This window comes from Solea solea, chromosome 3, assembly GCF_958295425.1.
Source record: "Solea solea chromosome 3, fSolSol10.1, whole genome shotgun sequence".
In the NCBI taxonomy this organism is placed as follows: domain Eukaryota; kingdom Metazoa; phylum Chordata; class Actinopteri; order Pleuronectiformes; family Soleidae; genus Solea; species Solea solea.
Window position 1 is genome coordinate 35,646,860 of NC_081136.1, and position 10,777 is coordinate 35,657,636.

The 10,777-nt window shown below is 41.4% G+C and overlaps 1 protein-coding gene across 1 annotated transcript; it reads left to right on the forward strand.

Moving 5' to 3' along the window:
• The first annotated feature begins 23 nt into the window (after window positions 1-23).
• Window positions 24-8,306, forward strand: LOC131456456 (nephronectin). Its single transcript, XM_058624802.1, has 13 exons — window positions 24-317; window positions 1,788-1,897; window positions 2,946-3,038; window positions 3,567-3,686; window positions 3,765-3,884; window positions 4,729-4,866; window positions 4,964-5,038; window positions 5,261-6,046; window positions 6,145-6,231; window positions 6,322-6,420; window positions 6,503-6,689; window positions 6,770-6,854; window positions 7,982-8,306. Exons 1-13 carry the CDS (start codon window positions 232-234, stop codon window positions 8,066-8,068), a joined length of 2,073 nt encoding a protein of 690 aa, XP_058480785.1. The 5' UTR covers window positions 24-231; the 3' UTR covers window positions 8,069-8,306.
• The last annotated feature ends 2,471 nt before the right edge of the window (window positions 8,307-10,777 follow it).

A 10,777-nucleotide genomic window follows, 5' to 3' on the forward strand; every position in this document is an offset into this window, starting at 1 on the left:
CTTAATTTAACAGATTTTTTTTTTTTTCATTTCCACTTCACTTCGTGTCCTCGCGCGTGTGTTACCGTCAGACTCACACGGTTCCGCGCGACATGAACCGAACCGCGGTTTCCTCCAGGGATTTAACTTAAAGAAGGAGGAGCGCGTGCCAGTGCGAGACCCCACTGTGTGTGTGTGTATGTGTGTGTGTGTCTTCATCATGACGGTTCCGGTTCCAGACTGGTTCTGAACATGCTGCTGCTGTTGACCCGGATCAGCCTGGTTCTCCTGTCCTGGTCCTGCACGTGGAGCCGAGCTGAGCTGCTGCAGCACGACAGGTGAGAACAACACAATAATATTATTATAACAACAACAATGATAATAATAACAATAATAATAATAAAAGGTGAGTTATTTTTTAATAAACACTTGATTTTATTATTAATAACTGAGGAAAAGTTTACATACGGTCATTTATGACGTCACAGAATGACAAACAAATTCATTCTTTTTAACATGAAACTCAGAGATAATGAGGTTTTCAGGCTTTTACTGCATCGACTCCACAAAAGTCCCTTTAAGACATAAATATAGACATTAATGTCCTTATAACGTCCACATTTCTTGGATTCGATAAGAAAACCAAACAAACTAACACAAAGAACACTTTGATATATAGATATTTGGTTATTTTACAGCTTTTCTTTATAAGTTACTGCATGTTAATCTTCTACTGTCTTTAGTCACTTATTTACTTTGGTTCGTTCCGTTGAATTCTCACTTTTCTTCATTTGTGTTAAGTTTTCGTTCACGTGTTTGCAGACGTATAGAAGTTTCATTTCATTATTTTATTATACAAAGACATTAACACAAACAGCTTGTACTAATATATTACTAATATATACTATATTAAAGGGACACTGCAGGGATTTTTTTATCCACTTTACTAAACACTCGCCTCATTAAATCTCTACAGTCTGAAGAACACGTTCACATATTTATCTCAGTGTCCAACAGGAAACTGAAGTTTGTAAACACTCACTCTCCCACACCAAAGCCCATAGAGTAAACCAGTGATTTTAACGTCACACACACAGGAGTTGTTGATCCACTGCTGCCTCCATCACTTAGTTCAAATGTCTTATTTTGTCACTTCAGCATTAAAATTCTTTGTTCTGATTTATGCGAGTGACACAAAGTGACCACAGGAGGCAGCAGTGGACCAGCAGCTCCTGTGTCCCTGTGAGCTAAAATCACTGATTTTCTCTATGGGGTTTGGTGTGGGAGAGATGATCACATACTGTATGAAGTAAAAAAGGATCTCGTCATATAGACGTGTTTTAAATCAGAGCAGAAAAAAGGCGTTTTAATTCATTCCTGAAAGATTTATTTTGAAAAACGTAAGTGGAACGAGGAGCGAAAGAGCGACGAGCATGTGGTGAGTGTTTGACGGACAGACGGCAGCAGTGGAGGGAGAGAAAGTATGTACGGGGGGAGGAGAGGGGGAGGAAGGGGAGTGGAAAAAAGACGAGTATCCTGTGGTTCGTGTCGAGACAGGCAGGAGGAAACAGGAGATGAGACGAGCGAGCAGACGCACTTCAGCCGGTCCAAACTCGCACGGCTGACACTCAGCGGACAGCTGCTGCTGCTGCTGCTGCTGCTGCTGCTGCTGACGCTGCTGCTGCTGACACTGCTGCTGCTGACACTGTCATGTGACATCCTGCGTCACATGACAGCTCTGTTTACAGGAAATGTGTTTACACAAATATAAATATTTACGTGACTCTGTGTGTGTGTGTGTGTTGCAGCTGGGAGGACGAGCCGGCGTCCCTGTCCCTGTCCGCCGGTCTGTGTCGCTATGGCAATAGCGTGGAGTGTTGCTGGGGCTGGAGACACACGGAGCGAGGACGATGTCAGCGTGAGGACACGAAACACACGGAAACTGTTTGAATGCTAGCGTTAAACGGGAGCCACGCTGTCACCGCACTGCGACTATGAAGTCACGTGATCGCGTGTCAACGCTTTCATTTACTTTTGTTTGAAACAACAAAAAAGTTCAATCAGACGGTGATAAAGAACAAATATAAGATGTTTGATGAAGTCAAACAAAGTACAGTCACGACAAAAGATGGAGATTGCTGTTAGCTCTTAGCATAGCTTCGCTAAATAAAGTTATAACAACAGTTAGCTGTTAGCTCTTAGCATAACATTGCTAAATAAAGTTACAACCACAGTTAGCTGTTAGCAGAACACTGCTAAATAAAGTTACAACCACAGTTAGCTGTTAGCTCCTAAATTAACATTGCTAAATAAAGTTACAACCACAGTTAGCTGTTAGCTCCTAAAAGAACATTGCTAAATAAAGTTACAACCACAGTTAGCTGTTAGCTCCTAAATTAACATTGCTAAATAAAGTTACAACCACAGTTAGCTGTTAGCTCTTCGTAGAACACTGCTAGATAAAGTTACAAAATTTGGAGGTTAGCTGTTAGCAGAACACTGCCAAATAAGGTTACAACAACAGTTAGCTGTTAGCTCCTAGTAGGACACTGCTAAATAAAGTTACAACCACAGTTAACTGTTAGCGCTTAGCAGAACACTGCTAAATACAGTTACAACAACTGTTAGCGCTTAGCAGAACACTGCTAAATACAGTTACAACAACTGTTAGCGCTTAGCAGAACACTGCTAAATACAGTTACAACAACTGTTAGCTCTTAGTAGAACACTGCTAAATTTTGCAACAACAGTTGGAAGTTAGCGTACAGCTGTTAGCAGAAAGTTAAACCATTATTATTAGCTCCGGTGCTAACGCTCACCTGTTCGCTGTGATCACATGACCTCAGTGCAGATAATCTGATTAAAAATGGATTTTGGAATCAGTTTAAAGAAAACTGCGGACGTAAGAGCTGAGGTCATGAGGTCAGAGGTCAATGAAGTGTTTGTGTGTGTGCGTGCGTGTGTAGCTCACTGTCAGCAGGGCTGTAAACATGGAGAGTGTGTCGGACCAGACAGATGCAAATGTCACCCGGGATTCAGCGGGAAGGCCTGTAACCAAGGTAACGTGTGTGTGTGTGTGTGCTTTCGCTCGTTTCACAGAGAATTGATTTTGTTCCCCCCCAAAAAAGTGAGAGACACATTCTTGTCATGTTTGTTTAAACTGTGAGGCGTGTTTTACCTGAAGACCCCCCCCCCCCTCCCCCCGACACACACACACACACACACACACACATACACACTGACACCCACAGACTGCAGTTTCCAAACTTAGACACAAACCACACCCACTGAAAAACACATTCATCTGCTGATTAGAGGCTTCAATGTGACTCAGATCCTGACTATAAAACAACATCTGACTTCAAAGAGTTCACACATACACACGCACACACACACACACACACACACACACGCACACTCGCACACACACACACTTAAAATGCTGGTCATGCATAACAAGGTTGAGGGTCAAAGGTTAATCCTGTAGGTTGACAAGAAGAGTGAAACCAGAGAAGATGTGATCACCTGCCCTCTGTGTGTGTGTGCGTGTGTGTGTGTGTGTGTGCGTGTGTGTGTGTGCGTGTCAGATCTGAACGAGTGTGGTCTGAAGCCTCGTCCCTGTAAACATCGCTGCATGAACACGCTGGGCAGCTTCAAGTGTTACTGTGTGGACGGATACACACTGCAGGCGGACGGCAGCTGCAGGAGTGAGTGTCACACACACACACACACACACACACACACTGTCGTCTCTGCTCGTCGCTTACATGTGTGTGTGTGTGCAGACGCTCAGACCTGTTACCATGCCAACTGTCAGTACGGCTGTGAGGTGTCCAAGGGCGTGGTCCGCTGCACCTGCCCGTCGCCAGGGTTACGGCTGGGACCGGACAAACGCACGTGTGTCGGTGAGTCTGGCTCCGCCCACGCTAACGTGATGGATGCGAATGAAACTTTTGCTGTGAAAACTGTGGGTGTGTGTTTCAGTGTGGGCGAAAGAAACTAAGGCTTTTATTTTGAAAAGAATGGGTGTGTGCTTCAGTGTGGGCGAAAGAAACTAAGGCTTTTATTTTGAAAAGAATGGGTGTGTGTTTCAGTGTGGACGAAAGAAAGTAAGACTTTTATTTTGAAAAGAATGGGTGTGTGTTTCAGTGTGGGCGAAAGAAACTAAGGCTTTTATTTAGAAAAGAATGGGTGTGTGTTTCAGTGTGGACGAAAGAAAGTAAGACTTTTATTTTGAAAAGAATGGGTTTGTGTTTTAGTGTGGATGAAGACAAACTGAGACTCTTATTTTGAAAACTTTTAAGTAGGTGTTTTTGTGTGGACGAGGTGAGTGTTCTCTTTTGAAAACCTTGGGATTCTGTGTTAGTGTGGATGAAAAGCGACTGAGACTTTTATTTTGAAAACTGTGGGTTTGTATTTTAGTGTAGATGAAAGAAAACTGACACTTTTATTTTGAAAACTGTGGGTTTTCACTGTTGTGTGGATAAAGAGAAACTGAGACTTTTACTTTGAAAACAGCAGGTTTGTGTTTTATTGTGGAGGACCAGAAACTAGGACTTATTTTGAATTGCGTGGGTTGGGTTTTACGTGGATGAACAAAAAGAGTGGATCACAGGAAAGGAGACTTTTATTTTGAAAAACTGTGCCATTGTTTTGGTGTGGATGAACAGAAACGGAGACTTTTATTTTGAAAATGAGAATGCTTCTCTCTCTCTCTCTCTCTCTCTCTCTCTCTCTGTGTCTCCACAGACATTGACGAGTGTGCGTCCGGCGGCAGGGGGATGTGTCCTCGTCACAGGAAGTGTGTGAACACGTTTGGGAGCTTCCTGTGTAAATGTCACCATGGTTTCAAACTCATGTACATTAACGGACGTTACGTCTGCATCGGTGCGTTCGAGGACATCTCGTTCATTTCTGCGTGAAGCTAACGCGTCGTCCACAGTGACCGGTGTTTTCATGTGTCCTCTCTGTCTCTTGTGTCCAGACAGAGACACTCGTCCGTTCTGCTCTGTGAACCCGACGTCTCCAAAGTGCAGGTGCAGAGACGGCAGGTGTTCAGGTAAAAACGCTGAGTCATGGTTCACTGCAATGACACAGAACTTTGAACAGGAATGGTCTTATTACAAACACACACACACACATACACACACACACTGCGTTAGCATGCTAATCATTATGTTGCTAAGGCTTTCAAGTGCCGATGCTAAGCTAATGTCAAGTTGCTGGCTTGGTAATGTTAGCCTGTTAGCTGCTCACTGTGTCATGTCATGTTTTCACTCAGCTGTTCCTAAAGTCACACTGGAGCTACAAAGACCAAGAACTACAACTCCCATCAGCCCCGTCACCACTGCTCCTCAGCCTGTCACCACGACAACCACCACAGCAGCAGCAACTCTGCCAGTTACAGACGAAATATCTACAACTACACCTGTTACTACGACAACTACACCTGCTACTACGACAACTATACCTGTTACTAGGACAACTACACCTGTTACTACGACAACTACACCTGTTACTAGGACAACTACACCTGTTACTACAACAACTACACCTGTTACTACAATAACTACACCTGTAACTACAACACCTGTTACTATGACAACTACACCTGTTACTACAACACCTGTTACTATGACAACTACACCTGTAACTACAACACCTGTTACTATGACAACTACACCTGTTACTACGACAACTACACCTGTTACTACAACACCTGTTACTACAACAACTACACCTGTTACTACACCTGTTACTACAACTACACCTGTTACAACACCTGTTACTACAACAACTACACCTGTAACAACACCTGTTACTACGACAACTACACCTGTTACTACAACTGCACCTGTTACAACAACTACACATGTTACTACGACAACTACACCTGTTACTATGACAACTACACCTGTTACTACGACAACTACACCTGTTACTACGCCTAATACAGTGGAATCAGCTGTCTCCACACTGCGCGTCACCACCATCTCCATGGTAACAACAACATTAAACAACCGGATCAACAAGGACGTGACACACAAACCGAGAGGAGACGTGCACAGTGAGGACACACACACACACACACACATACACACACTTACTTTAACTACTTTAATGAAAAAGTTGATAAGTGTGTGTGTGTGTGTGTGTGTGTCACAGTTCCTCGTCATCCTGACAATAACCAGGTGTGGGAGTTTGACATCGAGCTGGGAAACACGGGCGAGTACGACGTCGGCGACGATCCTGGTTTGTTTGTTTGTTTGTTTGTTTGTTTGATGGATGAAAGTTTGTCAAACGTGACCGTGTGTGTGTGTGTGTGTGTGTGTGTGTATGTAGAGGCAGGCGTGCTCCGCTGCACCTTTGATCACGGAGCGTGTGATTGGCTGTCGGACAGAGAGGGAGATCTTCACTGGGAAACAGCTGAAAACCCTGCAGGTAAACAAACAAACAAACATGTTTATGTTGATGAGGTCATGTGACATCACTGACCAATCTAATGTTGTTGTTTTTTTTACAGGTGGGCGTTTCCTGTCCGTCCCAGAGCTGAAGGCGGGGCAGAGAAGCTTCCGCGGCGCCCGATTGGCCGCCCACGTCGCCCGATCCTGGAGCCACGGCGACTTGTGTTTCTCCTTCTCTCATTGGCTGACAGGACATCATGTGGGCGTGCTGCAGCTGTTTGTCCGCAAAAGGGGGCGGGACCAAAGGTACTTGATTTATTGTTTTTTAAATGACTGACATTGGAATCACCCACATGGAAACAGCTGCTTCTGATTGGCTGTCACAGGTACAGCCCCGCCCTCTGGAGCAGGACAGGCGGACACGGCTGGAGACACACACAGGTTACCTTGACGACGCACTCGCTGGACAGGGTGAGACACAGAAACACAGTGTCAGAGTCAATGTTAAGGAAAAAATGCGAAAAGACACAGATTTTGTGTCAGTTAGCGCCGAGTGATTTCAGTTCCGACAAAGAAATGTGCTGTTTTTTTTATTCTTTTTTATTTTTTAAATTTTTACTCAAGTTGGAATTTTTTTTTGCGTAACGCAGTCGGGTTTTTACTCAAAATACTTGTGAATTAAAGCAACAAGCGCTTTAGCATGGACAAACAAAAAACTATTTTGAAAACTGTGGGCTTTTATTGTAGTGTGGATGGAGAAAGTAAGACATTTATTTTGAAAAACTGAGCTTGTGTGTTAGTGTGGATTAAGAGAAAGTAAGACTTTTATTTTTAAAACTGGGCTTTTATTGTAGTGAGGATGAAGTAAAACTGAGACATTTATTCTGAAAATTGCAGGTAGGTGTTTTTGTGTGGATGAACAGAAACTAAGACATTTATTTTGAAAACAGTGGGTTTGTATTTTAGTGTGGATCAAGAGAAACTGAGGCTTTTATTTTGAAACTTGCAGGTATGTGTTTTAGTGTGGACAAACAGAAATGGAGATGGATTTTATTTCTGAAAACTGTTGTATCATCTTTTAGTGTGGACCATAAAATGGGCACTTTATTTTGAAAACTTTGGTTTCAATTTAGTGTGGACAGCCAGAAACTGAGACTTTTATTTTGAAACATGCAGGGATGTGTTTCAGTGTGGATGAACAGAAACAAAAAATATTATTTTTAAAACAGAAAGTGAGACTTTAATTTTGAAAACCATCGTATTGTCTTTTAGTGTGGACGAGCAAAGAATGGACACTTTATTTTGAAAACTGTGGGTTTGTATTTTAGTGTGGATGAAGAGAATCTGAGGCTTTTATTTTGAAAAAACTGTGGGTTTGTGTTTAGCGTGGCCAAAATTAAACTAAGACATTTATTTTGTATTTTTATTTTATTTTCAGAAAGTGAGACTTTAATTTTGAAAACCATGGTATTGTCTTTAAGTGTGGATGAGCATAGAATGGACACTTTATTTTGAAAACTGTCGGTTTGTATTTTAGTGTGGATGAAGAGAATCTGAGGCTTTTATTTTGAAAACTGTGTGTGTGTGTGTGTGTGCAGGTGTTGTTGAAGGTCGAGCGGAAGCACGGGCGACATGGACAGATCGCCATCGATGATGTCACACTGAGGCGGGGGGCGTGTCGATGACATCACTGCGTGTTGATGATGTCACACTGCGTGTTGATGACGTCACACTGCGTGTTGTTTTAAAGGAGCAGTGCCGCTTTTTAAGCCTCACAACACGAGCGGCCTGCAGGGGGCGATGTTCACTCACACTCAGGACTGATGATGATGATGATGATGATGCCTTCACACTGGGAAATAATCATGTTTTTTTTACATTTTCTTTATTTAAAAACAACAATAAACCACTTATTGATTAACAGGTTGATTGATTGATTGATTGATTGATCGTTGTGAACGAGGCGACAGAGAGCAGACGCTCCGCCTCAGCACTCGACCTCTGACCTGCGCAGGAAGAGGAAGAGGCGGGGTGGTGATCTGTCAGGTGATTTGTGCGTTTGACATCTGTTTTACACACACACACACACACACAGGTGGGCGGAGCCATCACAAACCTGAGTGGCGCTTTACTATGAGATCAACACATTCCTCAGTTTATGAACGTGTGAGCATTAACCCTGTCATTACCATATTAACCCCTCCCCCTCCTCCTCTGCTCAGCTGGACTCTTCTGCCTCCTACTGGTGACAGTGAGTCAAACTTTCAATCACATTGGAAAACTACTTTATTAATTCTTACTTTTGTTTCTCATAATTCAGACTTTTTAAAGATTAAAGGGTTAATTCACTAAAAAAACCTCTCACCTGCAGGACTTTGAATCCTTCATGTAGCTTTACACTCTTTCACCACCAGAGGGCGTCACAGCACTAAGACCTAAGTCGGAGCTTATTATGGATTCTCTTATTTTCTTGATTAATTGATCAGTTTTCATTGTTTTATGGAGCAAAAAAAAAAGAGAAAATATCAGAAAAACTGGTTTAAAAAAACCAAACAGAATAAGTGATTAATAATTGAACTGTTGCAGCCTAACATTACATTAAAGTCATTAAAGTCAAACTAATATTAAAGTGACCATATTGTTTCTAAATGGGATGTTTTTATTTTTGTATTTTATTTTGTCATTCACTACAATAAAAAAAAAATTAAACTTGTTTAATCAACTGAAAACAAATCATGTTGTAAAATAAGTTAACAGCGTAATTAATCAACTGTTTTTAACATTTTAACAAAATAACACAGTTAAATGATGACGATTTGATTAGATTATTATTATTGTTATTATTATAAGAATTCACTTTTTATTAATTTTGTTAATTTTTATTTTACTATCTTGTCAGTATGTTCGTGTATATATATATTTCATTTTAAAGGACAAATAAAAAATAAAAAAAGTGCATTAATGTGTGAAACACTGGAAAATAGATAAATAATCATATTATTATTATATATTTAAAGTTTAGTCTGTCGTAAATACACGTTTGTAAACTCTTGTTTGGATTAAAATAAAATAAATAAATAAATAACTAAAGTTCCTCTTGTTGCTACGAGCGGCAGCCTCGCGCTCTGATTGGCTCACAGTCTGTCACATCTGACCAATCACAGGCGCGTGCGTCCGCCTTGAGAATCATCATCATCATCATCTTCTTCATCATTTCTGCTGCGACTGATGTTGGAAAAATGATAAAATGTCTTCACTACGTTGTTGTTATTAACGCGTTCATCTGTGAGCGCGTGCATGAGTGAGCGCGTGAGTGTCGTTGTTGTGGAGACACGAGCCGGGGACAAAGCGGGGGACAGAGGTGTGTGTGTGTGGACAGCTCATCTGTCTGTAATGGCGGGTCCGTCCAGTCTGAGGACAGACGCACGCGGGGCACTTCCGGTTGGAGTCAAAATAAAAGTATCATCTTTGTTGCGTCACAAGGAAACACAGATATTAAATATTGGTTTATAAATGTGGTTAAAAAAAAGAAGAATTAATTAATTATTTTAAATGGTTTATTCCAGTTGTAGTCACAACTCAGGGGCCATAAAAAACATGGCTACTTTTACCGTTTTTATAGCGCTTGTGTCGTGTATGTTTCATTTTTAATCGTAAACATGTTGCTATGTTGTTTTTATGTGCAAAATAGAACGCAACATGTATCTCGATTTAACTTTGTTAGCAATGCTAGTCGATAATGACTCAAGTCAGAATTTGGAATTTCCGGGGAATTTCACTACTTTTACAATTTTTTTAGCGCTGCTGTCGTCATGTTTGTTCCGCAGTTTCATTTTTAATCGTAAACATGTTGCTACGTTGTTTTTATGCATATAAAATGTCAAGCGTTGTCATCAACTAGCATTGCTAACAAAGGCAATCCCAAGGTACAGTTTGTAGCAGTTTTTGTTTTGTTTTTTGCACCAAATTCTCAACTGGAATGAGGTAACTTCACGCGAGGTTCCGACTCCTGATGTAAATGGAACACGGCATGAATATGTTGAAAGTCGGAATGATGTTAGCTCATTCCAGTTGAGAATTTGGCAAACATTTTGAAAAATGTACAATATCGCAAAAAGCTAACCTGCATCCAACTGAGTTAGCATTTGCATTCGTTTTAGCGCCAGGTGAGTAGTCGCAAGTTGTGTTTACGTACAGACGTGTCACAGGTTAATACGAAAAAACAAATTATTTTGCTCGAAAACACTGTGACGTAAACAACGCACATTTCTATTCTTTGTGTTGAAATTAGTGTTAACTCGCGTGTTTGCATTAACTTTGCCATCTAGTAAAAAACTAACCCGTGCATCCAGGATATCGTGTCAGAAATGTACGACAGTTGTAAGTGCGCGCTC

Coding starts and splice junctions, on each gene's coding strand:
- LOC131456456 (XM_058624802.1), top strand. CDS start 232: ATGCTGCTGCTGTTGACCCGGATCAGCCTGGTTCTCCTGTCCTGGTCC. Junction 318..1,787: donor GAGCTGCTGCAGCACGACAG/GTGAGAACAACA, acceptor TGTGTGTTGCAG/CTGGGAGGACGAGCCGGCGT. Junction 6,421..6,502: donor AACAGCTGAAAACCCTGCAG/GTAAACAAACAA, acceptor TTTTTTTTACAG/GTGGGCGTTTCCTGTCCGTC.